The 13,385-nt window shown below is 34.5% G+C and overlaps 1 protein-coding gene across 1 annotated transcript in view; it reads left to right on the top strand.

Moving 5' to 3' along the window:
- The window catches only part of LOC141553148 (ribosyldihydronicotinamide dehydrogenase [quinone]-like), a 13,982-nt gene extending 1,300 nt beyond the window's left edge, over positions 1 to 12,682 (top strand). The window contains exons 2-6 of the mRNA XM_074284990.1: positions 43 to 207; positions 2,082 to 2,212; positions 6,914 to 7,027; positions 8,666 to 8,767; positions 12,494 to 12,682. Of these exons, the coding sequence (XP_074141091.1) occupies positions 43 to 207; positions 2,082 to 2,212; positions 6,914 to 7,027; positions 8,666 to 8,767; positions 12,494 to 12,667 (686 nt within the window). The 3' untranslated portion in view covers positions 12,668 to 12,682. The remainder of the gene's footprint in view (positions 1 to 42; positions 208 to 2,081; positions 2,213 to 6,913; positions 7,028 to 8,665; positions 8,768 to 12,493) is intronic.
- The last annotated feature ends 703 nt before the right edge of the window (positions 12,683 to 13,385 follow it).

Genomic DNA, 13,385 nt, shown 5'->3' on the forward strand with positions numbered 1-13,385 from the left:
TTGTTTTGTTTTGTTTTATTTTGTTTTCATTCTCTGACCCAGGGAAACGAGTACTCATAGTCTATGCACATCAGGAACCCAAGTCTATGAATGGATCTTTGAAGGATGCAGCAGTAACTGAACTGAGCAGTCAGGGCTGCCAAGTCACCGTGTCTGATTTGTATGCCATGAACTTTGAGCCAAGGGCCACAAGGAAAGATATTGTGGGTGAGTACTAGGTTAAAACCATTAGTCTATTATTTTTTTAAGGTACTTTTTTCCTTTCTCTCAAGAAATCCATCAAGTTCAGTCTCAAATGACCGTATAGGGGAAATATTAATAAAAGGCCAATTTCCTTCAAGATATTTTAAAATTTCTTTTTAAAGTTCTAAGATAATCCTAAATAATGAACAGTAACTCCTGGACACTGAACCTCTATAGATGATTAGTTAGGTGAGTAAAAGATCAAGACTCCTGACAATCTGGCTTTTATCATCCTACCTTGTTCCTAGAAGCAGAACCTCTGTTCTACTGGTTTGGAGAATGAGGCAGTAGCCAGGAAATCAACTTATGGAATCACAATCCAAATTTTCTCTTTTTAAAAAATATTAATAAATCAAACATTTATGAAACACCTACTATATGCCAGGCATTGTGCTAGGTGTTAGTGATACAAAAACAAAAATAAAAGTGCTTACCTAGAAGGTGCATTAAAACTGAAATAGTGGAAAACACAATGAATTTTGAATCAGACCTGAATACAAATTCAGGACCTGTTTTTTAAGTGCTTGTCATGGTCCAATCTTAAGAAGACCAAAGAACCAAGTGACAAGATAGGAGATGCCTTCAAAGAAAGTAGAGAGGCTAAATTATCTCTATCTGGAGAATATTGTTCCTAGTCAAGAGCTAGGAAAGAGAAAAAAAAAAAAAAAAAAAAGACAATAGAATATATAGATAGATGCCTAGTTCTCTCTCTTCCCTAAAAAGGGACTGGTTTTACTCCTTTTTTGCCTAAAAAGATCTGTCATAGGCTGTCAGAAATATTTCACATAGTCACAATGAGTAAAATTCAATTAACTTGAAATGTATTTATGCTCGTAAGCCTCTCTTTGAAAATATAAACTTTAGGGATCCTGGAGTGGGGGAAGGGTCTGTGCTGAGGGAAATTTCACTCATTCAAACCTTAGTATAAATCAGTCATGTTAAACTCAAAAAGAAACAGATCCTTGAACAAGTTGCACAAATTAACATTATCTATGTTGTTTTTATTAAACATTTCCCAATTATATTTAATCTAATTTGGGTTGGGTTTTACCCATCATTTTTTTTCCATCTTAATAGTACATTATTTTTCCAATTACAAATAAGGATGGTTTCCAATATTCATTTTTGTAAAATTTTTGAGTTCCAGGTTTTTTTCTCCCTCCCTCCTTTACCTTCCCCTTCCCCAAGACAGGAAGCAAACTGATATAGGTTATACATATATAATCTATATTATATTATATTATATTATATTATATTATATTATATTATATTATATTATATTATATTATATTATATTATATTATATTATATTATATTATATTATATTATATTATATTATATTATATTATATTATGCAACAACAACAACAAAAGGTTTGACACCACTGCTTATAAGTAAAATAGAATTCTATTCTCCAGTCACGTAGCGGAGATCAGCTAGTACCAAATAAATGGATTGGCCTTTGACTAAATAAATTTTTGACTGAATGTAGCACTATCAATTTTGTGACTTATCCTATCTGTCCCCTAGAGCCCAGATTCTTAATCTGTGGGTTGCAACCTCATATGGAGTTTCATAACTGAATGTGCAAGTTGCAAAATTATGATTTATTATAAGTAAATGTTTGACTTGTATATAATTCTATACCCAGGAGCATGTAAAAATATCTCCAGCAAAAAGGGTTTGTGAGTGGAAAAAGTTTAAGAAGCCTTGTCTTAGAGGAAGGATATAAATTCCCAGTCTTTGAATAGCATCTGTGACTTTTTTAAATCATTGGAATCACATTTCCTTCAGTTACTGGGAATAAGAATAATTATGCCTACTGAATTTCCCCATAGGTGCTCTAAGCAATTCAGAATCCTTCAATTATGCTGCAGAAACATATGAGGCGTGTAAGAAAGGAGCCCTCTCCAATGATGTGGTTGAGGAACAGAAGAAAGTACAAGAAGCTGATCTAGTAATATTTCAGGTAAGTTTTTCTTTTGATCAAACATGTTGAACTGGCATTTTTAGGGAATAAATACTTCTAGACAATGTTTCTTAGTATTAGAAATGTCATGAGCTTCATTACCCAAGCACATATCACAGCACTATTTAGTGAGCAATAAGCTTTATTAACTTAGCATAATATATGGCACATAGCAATAATAAATGTTTGTCGATTGACTAAAAGGTTTACTTCAAAGTTGTGAGGCATCTGGGTGGTGCAGTGGATAGAGTTCTGGTGCTGAAGTCAGGAGGACCTGGGTTCAAATCGGACCTCAGACACTACCCATTGTCTCTGCTCATTGGTCTAAGAAATGCTCTGTCCATATACCCCTATACTCTGAAGTCCCTCTTATGGGTCCCTAAGACTGCCACTAGTTAAGTCCATAGAAGAAATTATCCATAGTTCTGATTGGAAAAATGCTTCTTTAAAAAATAACATTTTTAAGTCAAGACAATCAACAAAACAATAAATCAAGCCCTGTTTTGTCACTTAGTTGATTTCTGAGGTGTAAATGTTCATACTGAAAATATAACAATTGGAAGTTCAAGCTGATTCCAGCACATCCTTAAGCCTGATTGTTTTTTTTTCCTTTTTTTTTTTTATTTTAATAGTACATTATTTTTCCAATTACAAGTAAGGATGGCTTTCAATGTTCAGTTTTGTAAGATTCTGAGTTCCAGTTTTTTCCTCCCTCTCTCCCTTACCTTTCCCCTCCCCAAGATAGCAAGCAAACTGGTATAATAAATTTTTAACATATATCCATAAGAGTCATGTTGGGAAAGAAAAATCAGAAAAAAAGGGAAACAACACAAGAAAAAGCCAAAAACAACAACAACAACAACAAAAAGGTAAAAATAGTATGCTTCGATCTACATTCAGGATACTGATGGCATTTTCCATCCAAAGTCTGTTGGAATTGTCTTGAATCACAGGATTTCTGAGAAAGGCTAAGTCTATCATAGTTGATCATCACACAAAATTTCTGTTTCTGTATACAATATTTTCCTGGTTCTGCTTACTCAGCATCAGTTCTTGTAAGTCTTTCCAGGCTTTATGAAATCAGCCTGCTTATCATTCCTTATAGAACAGGAATAACCCATTGCATTCACATATCACAACTTATTCAGCCATTCTCCAACTGATGGGCATCCACTCAGTTTCCAGTTTCTTGCCACTACAAAAAAGGGCTGCTGCAAATATTTTTGCATATGTGGGTCTTTTTCTCTCTTTTATGATTTCTTTAGTTTACAGACCGAGTAATGACACTGCTGGATATGCAGTTTTATAACCTTTTGAATGTGGTTCCAAATTGCTCTTCAGAATGGCTGGATCAATTCACAACTCCACCAACAATCTATTAGTGTCCCAGTTTTCCCACATCCCCTCCAACATAAAAAACTACTTTCAACTGAATTAGCCAGACTATGGAAGCAAAAATCTTCCTTTGTTCCACATTTTTAGCTAATGGGCTCAGTTCCTCCTTTCACTTCAGTAAGCTGTCCTTTTAAAGTCTAACTTATCTGAGGGTCACATATACAGGCCTACCTCATTTAATTTTATTTCACTTTATTGAGGCTTAATAAATACCATGTTTTGTTTTACAAATTGAATATTTGTGGCTACCCTAACTTGGGAAATTCTATAGATGCCATTTTTCCAACAGCATGTACTCACATCATGTCTCTGTGTCACATTCTGATAATTTTCATGATATTTCAAACTTTTTCATTATTACTGTATTTATCTGTGATCTTTGGGGCACCACAAGCCAAGCACATATAAGACAGCAAATTTAATCAATAAATGTTGTGTGTGTTCTGCCTGCTTCATGAACAGACTTTCCCTGCCTCTGTCCCTCTCCTTGGGCCACCCAATTTCCCGAGAACACAACAATATTGAAAATAGGCCAATTAATAACCCTACAGTGATCCTTAAGGGTTCAAGTGAAAAGAAAAGTCAATCCATGTGGCACCTTCATAGTTGTCTTATTTTAAGAAATTGCCATAGCCACCCCATCCTTTAGGAACCACAGCCCTGAACAGTCTGTTCATCAATTTTGAGGCAAAACCTTCCACTTGCAAAAAGGTTACAGCTCTCTGAAAGCTCAGGTGATGGTTAGCATTTTTTAGCAACAAAGTGTATTTTAATTAAGGTATGTACATTTTTTAAGACATAATATTGTTGCACACTTAATAGGCTACAATATAAGATAAATCTAATTTTTATATGGCCTATGAGATGGTAACAGTAGAAAGAGCATTGGACTGGCAGTTGGTTAGACCTGAATTCAACTAAAACCTCAGACACTTAAATAGATATGTGACCCGGGCAATCATTTAACTTGCTTGTCTCAGTTTCCTCATCAATAAAATGTACTGGGGAAAGAAATGGCAAACCACTCCAGGATTTTTGCCAGGAAAACCCCAAAGGGGATACAAAAAGTCAGACACGGCTGAACAACAATAATAGCTTTTATATATACTGGGAAATTAAATGCTTTTATGATATTCTCTTTATTGGGTGGTCTGGAACCAAACCTGTAATATCTTCAAGGTTTGTCTGTATAACTGCTTCCCAGAATCTTAAACCAAGAATTCAGCTTAATGTATTTTAACACATTGATTTACACATTTACACAAATTTAGCCTATTTATTTCTATTGAGTAAAGTGGTGAGCTCAGGAGATGATAACTCCTAGCTGTGATTGTAACCTTGATGGGGAAAGCCAGAGAGGCTCATAAATCCCTCTGTTAACTAAATCCAAGAATTCGGAGTTACACATCAACTCATGCCCTTGCATGCACTTGCTGTGTAAAGAGCAAAGGGGCATAAGGCTTGGATCTGGAAAAAATGTAGACATGCTGTCCTCTTGTGGACATTGTAGAATTTTACATTATGGGTGTCTAGTAAGCTCCTGCTAGCACAAAACTGAAAGAAGGCATCTGCCAAGTGAATAATTTTTTTTTTACAATTTTACAATTTAAATTACAAATTTCACAATTTCCCATTCCCATTTTATCAAGTGAGAATTTGGCATTTATATTAAAAATGAATGCAAAAGACTGGGTGTGAGAACATGGCTTATACCATCAGTCTTGGCTGATGTATCTTGATTAATTTTGCTAAAATGCCCTTTTCTCTCTTTTTTCCTTTTATTATCAAGGTAGGAAAGGTGTTTGGAAATGAAGGTGATGAAAAATAAATATTTTGGTAAAATTTTCACTTCTGTCAGTGCAAAAGCACAAATCTCCTTCCTTGTTAATATATTCTAACCTATGTCCTACATGAAGATAAAGCTTAGCTAGTTAATGCTTAAGAGGGAACCATCTATAAACCCAGGCATAAAAGAGTCATAAAAATAGTAAGATAGGCAGCTAGGTGGGGTAGAAGATAGAGAGTTTGGAGTCAGGAAGATTCTTCACATTGAGCTTCAGACATTTATTAGGTATGGGACCTTGAGCAAGTCACTTAACCTTGTTTGTCTCAGTTTTCTTATCTGTATACTGAACTGCACAAGGAAATGGCAAAACAACTCTAGTATCTTTGCCAAGAAAATTCCAAATGGAGTCTGTGTCACCTAGCTGCTCTTATTGTTGGTGAGTTCTAATTAATAGGAAGCTTTTCCTGAAATCAGACTAAAATCTGCCTCTTTGCAATTTCTCTCCACTGCCCCCACCTTCTGGAATGAAACAAACAAACAAAAAAAAAGTTTAATTCCTCTATTAAAGACAATTATCATAATCAGTCCTAAGTATTCTCTTTTTTAATCTTTTTTTTTTTTCTTTTGTTTGGCATTTGGTATTAAGTGATTTACCTAGGATCACATAGCTAGTCTTAAGTGTCTGAGGCCAAATTTGAACTCAGGTCCTCCTGACTTCAAGGCTGGTACCCATTGCACCATCCAGCTACCCCAGGATTTTCTTTTTTTAACTTAAACATCTCCAATTCCTTCACTAGGTAGAAAGTTGGACTAAAGAAACTCCAAAAAAAAAAGTGTGTTTTTTTTAATTCAAGAATTTTAAAATTAAAATCCACGTCACTTCATCTATAAAGCGTTTGGACAAAATATCTTTTTAGACAGAGAATATCTTTGTGATATGAATAAATTCATGATGAGTATACCATTTGCTTTGCTGAAGTATTTTATTTATGACTAATATTTAGCTTACGACTCCTAAAGAATCAATTTGGAAACAATTAATAGAATACTTTTTAAATTTGATAATACTTTTTAAAAAATTAAACGAAGTATTTAAGAGATATGTTGAATTAAAAAAAAACTGAGAAGGAAAATGGGAGTAATTTAAAGTATCCGTTTGCATTATTTTGTTGTTCAGTTATTTTTCAGTTGTTCCCAACTCTTCATGACACCATTGGGGGTTTTCTTGGCAAAAGTAGTTTGCCATTTCCTTCTCCAGCTCATCTGACAAATGAAGAAACTAAGAACAGGATACTTTCCCAGCATCACACAGCTAGTATGTATTTGAGTCAGATCTGAACTCAAAAAAATGAGTCTTCCTGACTTCAGGCCCAGTGCTCTATCTACTGCTCTTCCTAAATGACCCCCATTTACATTTAGAGAGATTAAAAATAATGTATGTCGAATATATACATTTCCCACTAAGGTGAACCATTTATTTCTCACTTATGACTTAGGATCTTCCTGTTTCCTCTCTATAGTTTCCATTGTATTGGTACAGTGTGCCCGCCATCATGAAGGGCTGGATAGACCGAGTGCTCTGTCAAGGATTTGCCTTTGAACCCCCAAAATACTTTGACAAAGGTTTGTTAAAGGTAGGTGCCATGGAATATGTTGAATTTATCGTTTGTGGGAAGAAGGTCTTAATATAGTGCAGGTTTCTAGGAAAGTTTCTAAACTCAGCTTAGAATTTGAAAGTCTGCAGTTGTCTTTCATCATATTTGATTGGTTTTCTCATTTAGAGATGAGAAGTAGCTCTTTGCTTTTTTGTCATGATATAAGACCCAGCTTGCACCAAGATAAACTACATATTTTGAGGTATTTCTTAAAGAGCAGGTATAGTGACATGTTCAGAGCAATTAACGATGCTGCCTTTTTTTCTTATCTCCCTAAAGTCATTAATAATAATAATAATGAGATGATGATGATAATAGTTTATATGCAGCATAGTATTTTAAGGTTTGCAAGTATTTCTTATATATGTTTTCTCATTTGGTCCTGAAAATACTTCCATGAAATACCATTATTATCTCTATTTTACTGATGAGGAAATTGGAATTTAGAGAAAAAAATGATTCACTCAGAGGCATCTAAATTGTATGTCTGAGGAAGAATTTAAATCCAGATGATCTGTCCCTGACTCTAAGTACAATGTTTTAACCAAAAACTTATGCTACCTCTACAAGACAGTCCTTTCCTCAGTGACATCTTTGCCAGATTCATTGTCTTCCCTTCCCAATTTGTTTTATTTGGCTTTACTTTTATTTATAACACATGCTCTTTTAATTCTTCCTTCATTCCAGTGTCCTCCAACTCTACTCTTCAGCTCTGCTCCACATCAGGGAGATAGTAACTTAGGCCTTCCCACCCTAAGTAAGAAATGTCTCACATGTTGAATTCTGAGATTTCTCTTTTTGACCATGATCTTCTCCTTCAACTTCTCTCATTTCTTTCTCTCCTGTTAAACTCTTTCATCATCATCATCTGGACCTCCAATCGTTAGACTTGACACTTCTTCTCCTGGTCTATCATTCTACCTATTGTTTCCCAATACTGCCCTAGCTAGTCTGACTACATTATTGTTGTTGGGTCCTATTTAACTCCTTGTAACCCCATTTGGGATTTTTCTTGGCAAAGATATTGAAGTGGTTCACCACTTCCTTCTCCAGTTTATTTTATTAGATAAGAAAAGTGAGGCAAACAGGGGCAAGTAACTTACCCAGGATCACACAGCTAGTAAGTGACTGGGGTCAAATTTGAATGCAGAAAAATGAGTTTTCCTGACTTCAGGTCTGGCACTCTCTCTGCTGTGCCACAGTTTAAAAACTGATTAATAGTTCTTAATGGAGGAGATACTTGGAACATTCTTGAAATTCAATTATATATCCAGCATACATACACACACACACACACAAACATATTATTTTGAATCAATTTACACATATATTGGAAAGATGTACATTAAATACTTAGTAACTCTATAATCAAATATATAAATTGAGTTTTATCTGAAATGTCTTTACATTTCCATATATAAAGGAAAATAGATTGAATATCCAATGTCAATTTTAATCAAGATAAATTGTTCCCTATATTCAGAATTCTTGCTCATAGAATGAGCACTTGGAATATGTCTTTATATGTCATCTTTGTTTGGTCTTGTATGTTTGCTATTGTTTCTAACAAAAATATCTTTTTTAAAAATTATAAATTTTTATTTTCTTTAATTACAGAATAAATTAGTCATCCTTTCATTCACTACTGCTGGGACTGCTGAGATGTATTTTAAAAGTGACATTGGCGGAGATATTAGATACATCTTATGGCCTATACAGGTAAAATACAAATATTCAGGACCATATGTCACTGTTCCCTAACCTCATTTCACCTGCTGTCGTAGAAAATTCTGCAACCCAGTGACCATCAAGTGTTTGATGAAGGCTCACCAAGCAGCCAGGCCTGAAATCTCTCACTCCCTAATGGCAGACCTAGAATTGGGCCTGGCACCTACTAAGACACAGAATCACAGATTTTGAGAGTTGGAATGTCTTTAAAAGGCTTTCTCTACAACATCACTACTCAGCACAGTTCAGAGAAAAGAGCACAGGATCTGAGATGAGAGGACCTGTGTTCAAATCCTGCCTCTGACATTCCTTAATTAACCTCAAATAAGTCACTTGAACTCCTCAGGTCTCAGTTTCCTCATCTGTAAACTAAAGCAGGTGGCTTCCGGTCTAGATGTCTATGGTCCGTGCCTATGGAACCATTGAATTTGAAAATCAAAGGCCTCAAATGAGAGAGAACAATCAACCTTCTAAGGCAGCTCCATTCCACATTTGGATAGTTCTAATTATTCTAAAACCTAAATCTTCCTCTCTACAGTTTATACCCCTTCCTCTGAATTGTCCTCTGTGGAGTTAATTGGCACAATTCTATTTTTTCAATACTTCAAATACTGAAACACAACTATCATGTTCTCCTAGCCCCCAGGTCTTCCTTCCTCCAGGTTAAACATCCTCAGTTTCTTCAATCTCTCTAAATTGCTTCCTTAGAAGTTCCATTGAATTGTCACTATTTTTGTAAAACCTTCCCTGATCCCCCAAACTCTAGTATTCTTTTCATCATCACCTCAGTTTATATTTACTTCATCTAGGTATATGTTGTTTATACTAGTAGAATATGAACTCCTTTAGGGCAGGACTACCATTCCCTTAAACAAGCATGCAAGATTCATCTTCCTAAGTTCAAATCTGGCCTTAGACAATTACTAGCTGTGGATAAGATGCTTCACTCTGCCTGCCTCAGTTTCCTCATCTGTAAAATGAGCTGGAGAAACAAATGGCAACCCACTCTAGTATCTCTACCAAGAAAACCCCAAATGTTTCATGACTATGAAGAGTCTGACACAACTGAAAACAACTAAACAAATAATTTTCCATTATCTTTGACTGACAAAAATTTAGCAATCATATCTATCAACTCTTTGAGCTACCACATTGATATCCATAAATCATAGGTCTGAACAGGTCATCTCCCTGCTGAAAAAATTTCACTAGTTCCTAATTTCCAATAGAATAAACCACAAACCTCACAGTGTTGCATTTAAAGCCCTTCACAACCTATTTTTCCAGACTAATTTCACATAGCTCTGCCATATGTAAAATGCTAGCCAAATTGTCTGTTCCCTGTACCTAACATTCCATCTTCTGCTTCTGAGAATTCTCCATCCTTTTCTTTTCCCTTCTGTCTCTTATAATTCCTTGTTCCATTCAAACTCAACTTTTACAATAAGCTTTTCCTAATGATTCCCTTGTTATTGTTGTCATCATCCTGGTTCATCATCTATTCATTTCAGTCAAATCCTCTCCTCAAAAACCTTTGGAAGCTCCACATTGCCTCTAGAATAAAGTAGAGCCCCTTAGGCTAACATTTAAGGATCTCCATAGTTTGGTTCCAATCAATCTTTCCAGTCTCATTTCACATTACCCATCTTTATAAATCCCGTATCCTTCTCAAAATGAATTCCCTGATTGTGGCCATTCATACAGGCTATCTTCCATACATGGAATATGTTCCCTTTTCATCTTTCCTTTCATAATCCTTATATTCCTTTAGGTTCTAGCTTAAGTGTCAGTCTTGTTAAGTTGCCTTCCCTGATCGCCAAATGAAAATGTTCCTTATTTTTTCAGTTTTTCCCAGAATATTTTTGTCTGGATATCTTTTTTTTTTTTTTTTTGCCAACATCATTCCCTTATATCATACTTTAGTTATATGAGGTGCATTTTATCCAGTAAAATGTAAATTCCTTATTGCACATATTTAGTCTATATCAGATTGCTTGCTGTCTTGAGAGGGATGGACTTAAGGGAGAGAGGGAGAAAAAATTGGAACACAGAGTTTTACAAAAATAAATGTTGAAAACTATCTTTTCATGTATTTGGAAAAATAAAATACTATTTAAAAATATAAATTCCTGAAAAGGACTATGGTTTAAAGAAAATTTTTGTATCTTTAATGCCTAGCACAGAATCTTATGCAATGATAATTTCATGATGTAATGTCATTGTATTTAATTAATCTTTCAGTATTTCAATACTTAAATTGGAACCTTAGTGTTTTATCTTCTTTAGGAAGGTTCATTTATTTAAGCAGCCAATGAACCTCATTATAATAGAATAGTAATAGCATAACTTCTTAAACTGTGGTCACAACCTCACATGGGGTAGCATAATTGCATGTGGAGATCGTTCCTTAAGTGTATGATCTGGTTCACCAATCTACTATTTTTACATTTTGATAAAATTTCAAAACACTTGTATCCTAGAATATCTCTATTTTTTCTTTTTCATTTGTTCAACAAATGTTTATTAAGTATCTTGAAAGGGAATGAAATAATGAAAAGTAAAGTGACAAAATTGTCTTCATACATAAAGGGAGGCTATTTGATATAATAGTGAGACTGTTGGCTTTATGGAATGAAACAATCATTTATTATATACAACTTGCTATTTCTTTTAAATATATAATAAAATTATCATATAATTTTTCCATCAAACACAAATAGATATATAGAGAGATATATAAAATAACTTTACATATGTGTATATGTATGTAAAGTTATTCTATATATGCTTCTATTTATCATTTCTTTCTCTGGATGAAGACAATGTCTTTCTTCATATGTCCTTGATAATTAATTTAGGCATTTATAATAATCAAAATGACTTATTCAAAATTGTTTTTAAAACAATATCACTGTTACTATATACAATATTCTCAGTTCTGCTCATTTTGCTCATCATTATTTCTTAAAGAAAAGAGGAAAAAAAGGACAGAGCCTTAGGGGACACCCATACTTGAAGTATGATGGTAGCCAAATGGAGTTAATTAGGGAAAGCTTGATGGAGGAGGGAAAGGAATAGACATGAATTGTTAGAAAGATCATATTTTCAACAAAGCCAAATGGTCAGTTCAAAACAAAAAGGAGGTGGAGGTCAGTTGTGCCTTCTCAGATAGATGAAGCTTTCTCTGAAAAATGGAGTAAGAGTAGTATTTTCTCCTCAGTCTGTTAACTAACCTGCATTGTTGATCAAACTTTAATTTCATAGGTCCATAGGTCTAGAGTTTAAAAGGATCTCAAAAGTCCATTCCTCTCATTTTGCCCAGGGAAATTAAATAACTGACCCAAATTCATATAGTGTGAACTCAGCGGAATTTATACTAGTTCTCAACTCCTAAGCCAGAGACCTAAGCCATATACCACAATGATGGACTTGGGTTCAAATCAACTTGGTTGGAAAGGGTGTAAATAGCCAAATGACAGGGATAGGCTTTGTAAGTCCCAGTTGTCTAAAGGACTTCCTCTGATTCACAGTATCCAGTATCCTTATTTTAGCGAACAGTCTGTTTTCTGTGAATTGCTAGTTTTTAAGATTTTTGGTTTTATTAATTATTTTCAGAGAGTAATGTTTCCCCTTTGTTACTTCCTTTTGGCTTTTTATCTGGGTATTAATACAATGGTACCATTTCTCATTAGTTCCTTTCTCCCTTTCTGAACATAGCATGGTGTGTTTCACTTCTGCGGTTTCAAAATCCTCGCCCCACAGATCAGCTTTGCTCCTAATCATGCATCAGAAGACAAAAGAAAGGAGATGGTGACATCTTGGGCCAGGAGACTGGCAAACATTTGGGATGAGAAGCCGATACACTGCACTCCTTCTTGGTACTTTGAATAAAAGTATTTTGAATTGCATGCAAGATTTCCTCTGATTTTTGAAAACTGAGAGAAAACTTCTTGGGGTACATGAACATTTGTATACTGGATTTAATGTCAAGAACTCAATAAGCCTTATAACAAAATTAATCATATGCATGTATTCATTTATATAATAGATTATTTAGTAATTGGATATAGATAGAAGTAAAAAAAAATGTTTCAGTTGTTATTTTATACAGGCTGGCCAAGAATTTCTGGAGTCATTTTTTGTAGGAAAAGACAGGGAAACTGAATCCATAATGACTGAGCTTCTTCCTTTTTCCCATAGGAAATCACTGGGTCTCAGGTCCTAGGTATTGGCAATCAGGACTAAGAGTAAATAGAGACCCAAGTTTCACTTGTCTTTACAAAAGTCAATCTTTTCCTTTTTGTAGTGGGAGTTACTTCCCTTTACTAAGGAATCATTTTTAAAGAGGAAAGTATGAACCTTAAGCTTCTTTTAAAAGGCTCTCGAGAAGACCTCAGTATCTATATTGTGGCTCTCTTTATCCTTCCCCTAACTTAATTCCATAGTATATAAGGGAGTTGATTGATTTGTATAGGTTTTTTGTTTGTTTTTTTGTTTTGTTTTGTTTTTAGAGTTGTATAGTTTAAGAGAAAGTTCAGAAAGTCTTACCCAGACACTTCTTGAAAATCCCCTTAAGAATTCTTTTGGGTGAACAAAGAAGGAAGCCCTT

The sequence above is a fragment of the Sminthopsis crassicaudata genome, chromosome 1 (genome assembly GCF_048593235.1).
Source record: "Sminthopsis crassicaudata isolate SCR6 chromosome 1, ASM4859323v1, whole genome shotgun sequence".
NCBI classification, from domain to species: domain Eukaryota; kingdom Metazoa; phylum Chordata; class Mammalia; order Dasyuromorphia; family Dasyuridae; genus Sminthopsis; species Sminthopsis crassicaudata.